General features: G+C 37.4%; 2 protein-coding genes across 6 annotated transcripts; one reads left to right on the top strand and one right to left on the bottom strand.

The window, feature by feature from the left end:
- LOC111470890 (vesicle transport protein GOT1-like) lies at positions 1 to 3,688 on the bottom strand. Of its 2 annotated transcripts, XM_023116549.1 has the most exons (8): positions 3,566 to 3,678; positions 3,312 to 3,393; positions 3,133 to 3,199; positions 2,507 to 2,598; positions 2,317 to 2,397; positions 2,120 to 2,217; positions 1,944 to 2,025; positions 1 to 215 (listed from the first exon to the last, which is right to left on the bottom strand). In XM_023116549.1, the coding sequence occupies exons 3-8, from the start codon at positions 3,161 to 3,163 to the stop codon at positions 177 to 179; spliced, it is 423 nt and encodes a 140-aa protein (XP_022972317.1). In that variant the 5' UTR covers positions 3,164 to 3,199; positions 3,312 to 3,393; positions 3,566 to 3,678; the 3' UTR covers positions 1 to 176. The 2 variants fall into 2 exon arrangements, with proteins under 2 accessions (XP_022972317.1, XP_022972315.1); XM_023116547.1 differs by lacking the exon at positions 3,312 to 3,393 and having other exon boundaries at positions 3,566 to 3,688.
- Positions 3,689 to 3,862: 174 nt separating this feature from the next.
- LOC111470737 lies at positions 3,863 to 9,871 on the top strand. Of its 4 annotated transcripts, none has more exons than XM_023116335.1 (8): positions 3,863 to 4,366; positions 4,616 to 4,744; positions 4,845 to 4,900; positions 5,617 to 5,726; positions 5,882 to 6,041; positions 6,551 to 6,643; positions 6,717 to 6,848; positions 7,289 to 7,756. In XM_023116335.1, exons 1-8 carry the CDS (start codon positions 3,946 to 3,948, stop codon positions 7,343 to 7,345), a joined length of 1,158 nt encoding a protein of 385 aa, XP_022972103.1. In that variant the 5' UTR covers positions 3,863 to 3,945; the 3' UTR covers positions 7,346 to 7,756. The 4 variants fall into 4 exon arrangements, with proteins under 4 accessions (XP_022972103.1, XP_022972102.1, XP_022972101.1 ...); XM_023116334.1 differs by lacking the exon at positions 7,289 to 7,756 and adding exons at positions 7,214 to 7,232; positions 9,695 to 9,871 and having other exon boundaries at positions 3,864 to 4,744; XM_023116336.1 differs by having other exon boundaries at positions 4,275 to 4,366; positions 4,452 to 4,744.
- The last annotated feature ends 245 nt before the right edge of the window (positions 9,872 to 10,116 follow it).

Genomic DNA, 10,116 nt, shown 5'->3' with positions numbered 1-10,116 from the left:
TTTTTTTTTTTTTTTTTTTTTTGGGGGGGGGGGATAACAGAGAAAGCTCATTTTCTCATCGTTATCAACTGCCAAAGTAGTTTCTACTCTCGCCACCTGAAAAAAAACTAAGCCTCCAACCAAGAGTGGTTTACAACTTACAATTTCACCTACTAACAGATTTAAAACTTCCCTGCTCAAACCGGTACACGTCTACCCCGGTATTTGTCGAAGAACTGTAACAGAAAAAAAAAACACATAAATCTGCAGTCCAGAAGAATGCACGAATTCAAACAATCTAACAAAACTTTCTGGTCTGGACACCTGCAGATTAACTAGTCCATGAAAGTAAATACAAATGCAAACTAAGAATTTAGACTAGCATGATGTAAACTAAGATGTTATCATATAGCATTTGGTATCATTTCAGACACCAGGGAAAAACTGTTAGCCATGTTGAGACTCATCGAAACTTGGCTAGAACTTCATTATGATAAGGAAATAATATAACCTCTACCTTACATCATCACCTAAACATAAACTCCCCCCAGGGGTAGACATACACATATAACATCAACAAAACTCTCTCCTAACTACTCTTGGCGATTCACGGAAGGTATGACACTACCAATCTATGCTCCGATCAAAATTTGGGACTTATGAGATCCACTTGAAAACAAATTTTCAACCCAATAAATATGGTCTCCATTTAATCCAAGTCAACACTATGACTATTATTTTGTCCTCGTTAATTGCTTGTGCCTATATATTAGAGAAGGAAGAATCGGACTCAAGAAAAACACTGGTCTTTTGATCCAGCTTTAACAGTGCCTCAATGCTGACAACAATATTGATCATGGCTGTCTTCAGCTTCTCGTAAGCATCTCACCTTGCATCCTTCCATGAGATGCTGCTCTTCTTGAGTTGCCTCAACGACATGACAATTATGCCATGATTGGCTATGAATTTTCAATACTAGCTTGTTTTCCTAGTTGTTGGTAAGTCTCATGTTTTCCATCAATGATGTTACACAAAAAAATGCATCTGGCTCAGGACATAATGCACCAATCTTTAGTTTCTCTTATTTGTGTAATCTATTGACAATGAAACATTGTACTCCTTGACACAAGCATTTGGATCTCACATATATCAAAATCCCCAGCATCCAAACTTGTGTCTCAAATTACTGACCATCTGATCAGTCGCACTTCTAAACTAGCACTTGTAATGTAGACCTCGGGCATCCTCACAAATATTTCCAGGAATTGAAGCTTCTAATGATTGCCCTATTGTCTTTAGTTGCTTCACCCATGTTTTCATTGCCTTACCCAATGATTTATTCAACTCCTTCGTAACAGTAGTAAGTTTATGCTTAATAATGGTCTGATGCCAACAGTTTTCAACTCTACTACTTCTAGTCCCATCTCCATCTTTTTAATCAGACCATTCCTAAAACTTCACTGTTCTGACGACCTTACTTGAACTGGATTTGTCTATAGATTGTACAACTGTGTCCTTGAGTTCTAAGAATTTCACTTCATTGTTCTGATGCCAATATGATATAAACTAGAAAAAATTCCATACTGAAAACCCAAAGATACAAAGTTGAGGTCCTTTGAGAGACCACACTGCCCTCCCTACACTAGATTCCAAATTTCCACATACCTAATACCCCCACCTTACTCATCGCCTATAAATTCCCCCTCCCCCCAAATTTCTCTCATTCAACCACATTATTCCCGAACTCATCCTCCACCTATTAGCTTTGCGGCAGAGATAACCCGTGCAAATTTCCTACTATGCTTTTCTCACAATATATTATAATGTAACTCCAATGAAATAACGTGACTCCATATGAAACAATTAATATTAAAAAAGGCTCCATAAAGGGGAAACATAATCAGCAGATCAAAAGATCCAAACAACTGATTAAAAAAAAACTACTAAAAGAAGTATGAACCAACCGATCTGACATATGGTTGCTGAAATAACCATCCAAGAACTGGAATTTTCTGAAGAAAAACTGCCAATGTTGGCCAGAAGCCACTGCACAGTATAATTTATTAACATTCAGCACAGCCCAATATTAGAAAGACATATACAGACAAATTGAAATTGTAGCCACATGGTTCCAACAAACCTGAAAAGGACAACAAAACCATACGCTTCCAATATCATGCCAATGATTGGCCATCCTATGATAACAAAGAAGAACCCTAAACCAAAAGAAATTGTTCCCTGCACAATTAATGAATAGCATATTGTCATGAAGAAAAAAAAATGCATGCACGATAAAGGACGAGTATGAGGAAAAGAGTATCTATCTCTGGCACTGACCTTAAAATTTTGACGTTTCATAAAGAATTGCATGGTTGACTTGAGTCCAATGGTGAGAGTTACTCCTGAGAAGAACAGGATCTGATTCAGCGAATCAGAAAAGAGGTAGTGTTAAGAGTTTACATTGAAATGAAACAAGCATTATAAATCTTTTTACTTGGGTCAAGAAAAATATAAATTTTACACTTACATTTCCCATGGCAAGTAATCCCTTGTCAAAGAAGAATACAATTCCCAGGAATGAGAAAAATATCCCAAATCCTGTCAGTCCTAGGCCAATCTCTGCTCATTTGGAAATTTCCTCGTTAATGCCATTACAAATTAACAATTCCATTTAAGAAACAAAACAATTAGAAAAGACCACACAGCTTCACTCCTATATGCGTGAATATTGCCAAAGTAGACACGCAAAAATCAACTAAATACGTAGCATTGAAAATATGTGTGAAAGCAATCTATGACTTAATAGGATACAAATTTCTATAAATGGTGTCTAGCCACTAAACTTAGTTAAAGACCAAAAATTCCATTTCAACACATTTTCGGTTCCAAGAAAGCAAATACAGACGAGAAGCAACAATACTAGATTAAGTGATCAAAAACTCCATCGCATGGCCATTGGCAACGCCGGATTCACCATATTCAAACCTATGACCAACAGAACACTCATTCCAAACATTCTAATTACCAAACTACAAACAGAATAAAACGATAATACTGTAATAGTCAAGTGGCCTAAACCAATAGCTAATTACTTGAAAGGAGAAACCGATCCACTTCACAGGATAGTCCATCGGCAAGAAATAGTAAACTTACTCTTGCGGTCATTCATTTCAAAGGAAACCATATCTACTGACGATTGAAATTCACCTCCCAGCCTTCACTGCATAATTTCAAAACGAAATCAAGAAGAAACAGGCCGATCAGATCAGCAAAGCAACTTCAATCAACAAAAATCCTAGGGTTAGCGGAGCAAAAATTGAGAAAAGTCATACAAGATCCAGATGAAGTTCCATCAATCAATCAATCAACCAGAACAACAAATAAGAAGGTTTCGAGAACAAATCTAATAAAAACCTGGAACATAACAAAGAGAAAGAGATTTACATCAATTAAATCAGTATGAGCATAAGAGAAAGCAGCAAATTGCAGGCGATTATTGTTGTTATGCAAGGAAAACAGCGGAATTAAAGGAATACGAATGCATAACGAAGAGTTCAGAGTAATGAAAGGATAAAGCGAGAGGAACCTGAGAGTGCAGACAGGAATGGCTGAACTCAACACGAAGAGAAGAGCAATTCAGGGACGTGCCACTGGCTAGATGCATTCCGCTATTCCGCGCGCGCGCACACATATAGGTACCTAAATAACATAATTTTGGTTTAAAATGGACGAAAATAAAATCTATTTTTATTAAATTATTTATTAGATAATAAAATAATCGACAATTCAAAATCTTGTCTTATTTATTAAAATTTTAATTTAATTTAATTTTTTTTGTTAGGTATGATTTTGTAGACTTCCGCGAAAAGCTATATATATGAAAGTACGGACCGCCTCTCTCTCTCTCCTCCTCTCTCGAATACAAACCGGAACAGAGCTTCCAATTTCTTAGCTCTACATGGACTAATGGAAACCACACCCACTCTCTGCAGCTTTCCTCCATATCCATTCACTCCTCATCGCCATTACCGCCAACTCCGCTGCCGCATCTACTCGCCGGAGCCCCGACAACTCTTTACCACTCTCTCCTGCTTCAAACCACGCCGTCGGCCTCGCCAGAAAAACAAGCTCGCTAAGTTCCACACCATCCAATCACCCCTCGAATCCTCCTCTGACTCGAAGCTCCAAACTGTAATTGAAATTGATCAATTCACCGCCGAAGCCTCCTCTCTCGTTTACTTCGTCTACTACTACTCCCGTTCCCAATTTCGCCAGTTTCTGTCGTCTGGATTGGACGCTTTCCATGATTTGCGGACGTTGATTGCTTTCGATGACCAGAATCGCACATTGACCGTCTCTTGTCGGCGTTCCACTGTGGAATTCCTAGGTCAGTTGGTGCTATTCAGCTTCGTTGTGGTCTTTCTAGTTAGGGTTTTAATTGGGATCGGATCTCGTTTTCGTAACCAATTTAGTTATGGGTATACTTCTCCTGTGGTGAGGAGGGACCGCAGCCTCGGTGGACGAGAGGTTGTTGTTGGAACTGTGCGGGATAAAGCTGTGGCGAAGAAGAACAATCATTTTGGGATATTGGATAGTCCCCTATCCATGACGTCAATGGCTCTGACTGATGTTTCAGATGAAGTTTCGAGGAATGGGGCTTGGGTTGGAGATAGATTGCCAAAATGGTGGCCTCCGGCAGTTCCTAGACGGATTTCCACGGCGAATAGGCAGGAATATCAGATAGAAGCTGACAGATTAGTACGAGGTTAGTGCACAAAGAATTCTTATATGTACAACTTTCACATTGCCATTACGTTATACTCTTGATTGCAATTTGAAGCTGAACTTACCCTCTTGATTTCCAGCCCTCGTGGACAGTAGAATGAGTGGGCGGGATTTCATGGAGGATGATATTCTACATGTGAGTGCCGTTCTTTAACTATATTTGGCTAATTTTTTATACAGTAATTTGCTGGTAATACTGAGTTTACTTCCCTTTCATCTATGGTTTATCATGCCTCCTACAATGCAATTATTGAACATTCATGATTATTTTTGTGGCAAAAAAAGAAAATTGATTGAAAGACGAGATAAAAATGAAAACACTGAAATGAGCGGGGAGGACTTAACGTTTCTAACACCGAAACTAGAAAACACACGAAAAATAAAATAACAAATAGCAAGGGTAGACAACTAAGCAATCAACTTATCTGATATGATTTGCTTGGAATATGTAAAGAAACTGGATCAACTACTTTAGATTTGGCTTGCATAAGATTTGGCTAGATTACAGTATTGATTAACAAATGCTTTTATCATACAACTTGCGGTCATCGCTCGATACATCTCATCAGCTTTAATGAAATGATCTATATGAAGATGTCGAATAAGCATATCTATTGCATATTGAAAACTCATTTTATCTCTATTTGAGCAAATCAATATTTTAAAGCGATATTCCTTTCTCCAAATCATCTTTTTATTTTTTTCCTCCGTTGGTTTTGTTGGAAACTTTTCACTTGTGATTGACATTGTCATATTTTGCTGAAATTTTCATCATTAATAGCACTTGACCTTTTGCCATAGCTGATGCTTTTATGATTGCCTGCACTTTTCTTTTCCTGAATGGATGAGCAGTTGCGTCAAATATGCAGGATGTCTGGAGTAAAAGTGTCCTTCAACACAGAGAATATGCGTGATTCATTCTATCGAGCATCTGTTGACTCTGTTTTTAATATCTATAGCAGGTGAACTTTATACTGGTGCTCCTATAAATATTTGCTCTATAATATGAGGAATCATGCCAAATTTCAAATTCTAGTTCTGGATTTTATTAATGTGATCACACTGAAATCTTTGGTGTTCATATTATTGTATTTGTAACTTATTTAGGAATTTACAGGACTCCAATTAACCCTAACTCAGTTCTCATTAATGGTGAGAATGGTCCGAGTTTTCTTGCTGGACTCGCTGAGGACATTGGCATTCAGAATACTCGTGCTGCTAGGATAATTTCGGCTGCTGTTGCTGCTAGAATGCGTTCATGCTTTTTACAGGCCTGGGTAAGTATTTTTACAATTTCCACTGAATTCACTATATCAAATGCTTGTATCTCGTAATGCCTAGGGTAACTCTCACATTTTTGTTGCTAAAATCTTGCAATGAGAGAACTTACAAAGATGGAATTATGTGCAAGAATCTTGAAGAATTTTGGTTTATTTTTCTTTAGTCCAAGCTTATTTTTAACATGTTGGACAAAAACTTTAGGATGATCTGTTAGCACATGCTAACATATTTTGGGTTTGAACCGTGGCGAAGGCTTAGACAGTGTGTATATTTATATGTCTTAAATTTGGTAATTGATTCAAGAACCAGAGGTGTTGCTGAAGATCCTCCAGTTCCTTTCGTACCAAAGTAAAAAAGAAGAGCGGTTAAAAGCCACCCAAAGAGTTTTTGCATCACTTACCACGGAGAAACTTTCTGCTCTCTTCTTTGATGTGTTTCCCCTGTAATTTATATGATTTGTTATACCATAAAGAGGATGCACTGAGTTAATTACATCTTACTATAGGCTCTAGTGATGCAAGACAGACACTCTGAAGCAGATGCGGAGTTGTTGAAGATGTGTCACATTGTCCAGATATTTCCTCCCGACGAGTCGTCTGTATGTATTCTGAACCATCTTTGTAAACGGTTGTTTCTCAAATGTTCTTATGTTATCTTTGTTGATTCTCCAGCCTGAGATGGAGATGTTGACTCTAGGCTTGAAGAAACACTTGAAGGTAGAGCAGAGAGAATGTTTAATGAATATGTTCATTAGTGTTTGTGGTAAAGATAGTCATAAGACCGCTGCAGAAGCTCTTGGTTTGGTATGAAGCTCTTGGTTTGCGCCTGAAAATATTGGCGATTCATATTGTCAAATCCTTTGCGCCTGAAAATGTTCATACTTGTTTATTAGTACACTTCCTCCAAATGTTCATACTCCATCTACATTTTGATCAACTTTAGCATTATTCATTAATTGTCTCATCCATCCAATAATTAATTAATTAATGTGTTCTTTCTTCTCTTTCTGGGAAAAGAATCAATGTGTTATTTGAATCTTGAACCATTTTTAATAAATTATTTTCTAAATTGTTTGAAATGGGCTTTGTTTTTCCTAATTTTGTTTTGAAACTGCAAAATTGATCTAAGAAGCTTAAAAATTGGCTAGGAATACAATGTTTGAATGCAGGCCGACTACATCACAAAAAATCAAGTCTTAGAACGTTGTTTCTTACTTTTCAAACATCAATTATTGTGTTTACAGGTTTGTTGGAGCCCGCACTGTTGTTCTAGTTGTTTCGTTGGAGCCCAAACTGGTTAGGTGAGCTCAGTCTTCAAAGTCTAGGCACGTAAGATAATAAAAGGGTGTTGGATGGAGTTTATGTATGCTTAAATGCACACAAATTCTCTAAAATTGCAAACTTCAAGAATCCAAGAAGAGAAACATGGCGCAATCATTCCTGTTGAACTTTGCTGCAGAGGAAGTGCTGAAGGTTGTGGTGAAGCTGGTGGCAGAGCAGATCCGCCTGGCTGTGGGATTCAAGGAGGAACTCTCAAAGCTGAAGCACTCTTTACTCATGGCGCAAGCCATTCCAAGGGATTTTGAAAGAAGGAAGACAAACCTTGAATCCCTGGAGCTATGCACGAAGAATCTTTGGGATATCGTCTTCGAAGCCGATATTTTACTCGATGAACTCGCTTATGAAGATGTTCGACACAAAGTGGAAATAAAAAAATATGAGATGGTAAGTAATTTCTTTTCATCCTCCAAAAATCTCCTTGAGGGTTCCTCCTCATTTGAGATGTCTTACTCTAACATTCAATGAAGCTGAAATTGATCTTCACCAAATTTTTGAGGACTCATTTCTGGATGAAATTGGAGTTACCGGGAAGGAAGTTGAAGTTATTGGGAAGGAAATTGAAGTTATTGGGATGAAAATTGAAATATCAAATATAGTGGATAAGCTACTTGCGAGTCATGAAACTCTAGTTGTTTTATCCATTGTTGGCTCAGGTGGATCAGGAAAATCAACTCTGGTGAAGGAGGTTTTCCATCACGATATGATTAGGAAGAATTTCGATACAACTATATGGGTATGTGTGTCTCGCCCTTTTAAAATCAATCAAATTTTAAGAGCAATCGTGGGTTCCTTGAATCCTAAATTTGGTGGCTCGGACGAAAGGGAAGTCATTCTTCGGGAGCTACAAAATCGGTTGAGTGGCAAAAAGTATTTGCTTGTGCTTGATGATGTTTGGAACGAGGAACCCATTCTATGGAATGAGTTGAGGGCTTGTTTGCTAAACATCGGTCAAAAGGTTGGAAGTGATAAAGTTACATAAATTATGGAGACAAATTACCGACATCATTTGAGGCAGTTACCAGACGATCATTGTTGGTCTTTATTTGAAAAATGTGCTTTTGGAAGTGATTTACCAATAATTTCTGATGTCATTCGAGGACAACTTGTTAAAAAATTTGGTGGCATACCATTGGTTGTAAAAGTGTTGGGAGGAATGGTGTAAATCATACAAGAATGATGAGGAATTTCAATCAATTTTGAAACATCTTGTGAGAATTGAATCACGAAAGGAAGATCTTATTTCATCCACAATCCAATTAAGCGTCAATTGTCTACCATCTACCTCATTGAAACAATGTTTTGCCTACCGTTCAAATTTTCCACCAGACTTTCGCTTCTACAAGGAAGCACTTGTTCAGATGTGGATAGCACAAGGGTTTATTCAACTACCCAATGGAAGCACTACAACGATGGAGGATATTGGTGCGAGGTACTTCGATATTTTGTTGTCTCGCTCCTTGTTTCAAGATGTTGTCCGAGATAAGAGAGGAAAAATTGAACATTTTAAGATGCATGATCTAATATACGACATTGCATGTGCTATTCCAATGATCAAAATTTGAGAGGGGGCTTTGTAAGAGATGAAAATTCTCAAGGTGATGAAGTTCTTTCGATCCGTCGAAGAAGAAGAACCGTTTATTGTTGTGAAAATTTACCATTTGCTAATCAAGATAAGATCACTAACTTCATCTACTTGCACGTTTTGATTATTAATTTTGAGTTCATAACTGAACTCCGAGATGGAATCGTTAAATTGAAACAGTTGAGGTATCTTGACATTTCAGAGACGAGAATAAGTAAGCTCCCAAAATCTATTGTTTTGCTTTACAATCGGCAGACTTTGAAGCTTGGAAGGAAAACAAAGCTTCCTACAAAATTGAGAAAGTTGGTCAACTTAAGGCATTTAGAATTTAATGTTTTTGATTTACATAAGCAAATGCCTAAACGTTTAAGTCGAATGACTCAACTTCAAACGCTATCTGATTTTATAGTTGGGAGTAATGACAGATGTAAGATTGAGGAGCTTGGACTTTTAAAAGACCTTAAAGGTAAGTTAACCTTTTATATCTCGAGCGAGTCAAAAGTAAAGAGGAGGCCATGCAAATTTAGTAGAGAAGGAAAATATTTCTGATTTATATTTTGAATGGAGTATTCAAGGAGAAGGATGTGATGGCAGTGATTTGAATGTGTTGGAAGGGCTTCAACCATATAGAAACCTTCGAGCATTGGAGATTCGCGACTTTGCAGGTGATCTTCTTCCCAATAGTATTTTTGTTGAAAACTTGGTTGAGTTACAACTAAACAGTTGTAACAAATGTGAAACTTTACCGATGCTGGGACAGTTGTTCAAACTTGAGGTTCTTAGAGTTGGTTGGCTAAAATGTGTAAAAAGTATTGGAGACGAGTTTTATGGGAATTATGGCAACACTAGAACTTTATTTCCCAAATTGAAAACATTTCAAATTTCGCACATGGAGAGCTTAGAGCAGTGGGAAGAACTTGCTACTACTTCGATTTGTATAGCTTTTCCTCATCTCGAAAGTTTAACCATTCATTTTTGTCTCAAACTAACGAATATTTCAAACATTTTTACAACACATAGCCAGATGTTGGAAGCTGACACTAATAATGCAGGGCTAGTTTCAAGTTTTCAAAGTCCTCTAAATCTTCGATCTCTTCACATTTATGAATGTACACGTTTGACAAAGCTACCAAATTGATTAGAATGGTG

Source organism: Cucurbita maxima, unplaced genomic scaffold, assembly GCF_002738345.1.
Source record: "Cucurbita maxima cultivar Rimu unplaced genomic scaffold, Cmax_1.0 Cma_Scf00047, whole genome shotgun sequence".
Classification (NCBI taxonomy): Eukaryota; Viridiplantae; Streptophyta; class Magnoliopsida; order Cucurbitales; family Cucurbitaceae; genus Cucurbita; species Cucurbita maxima.
This window is presented reverse-complemented; position numbering and strand designations above follow the sequence as displayed.

Coding starts and splice junctions, on each gene's coding strand:
- LOC111470890 (XM_023116547.1), bottom strand. CDS start 3,163: ATGGTTTCCTTTGAAATGAATGACCGCAAGA. Junction 2,599..3,132: donor TGAAATGAATGACCGCAAGA/GTAAGTTTACTA, acceptor CCAAATGAGCAG/AGATTGGCCTAGGACTGACA. Junction 2,398..2,506: donor GATTACTTGCCATGGGAAAT/GTAAGTGTAAAA, acceptor TCGCTGAATCAG/ATCCTGTTCTTCTCAGGAGT.
- LOC111470737 (XM_023116333.1), top strand. CDS start 3,946: ATGGAAACCACACCCACTCTCTGCAGCTTTCCTCCATATCCATTCACT. Junction 6,042..6,550: donor CATGCTTTTTACAGGCCTGG/GTAAGTATTTTT, acceptor ATCTTACTATAG/GCTCTAGTGATGCAAGACAG. Junction 6,644..6,716: donor TTCCTCCCGACGAGTCGTCT/GTATGTATTCTG, acceptor TTGATTCTCCAG/CCTGAGATGGAGATGTTGAC.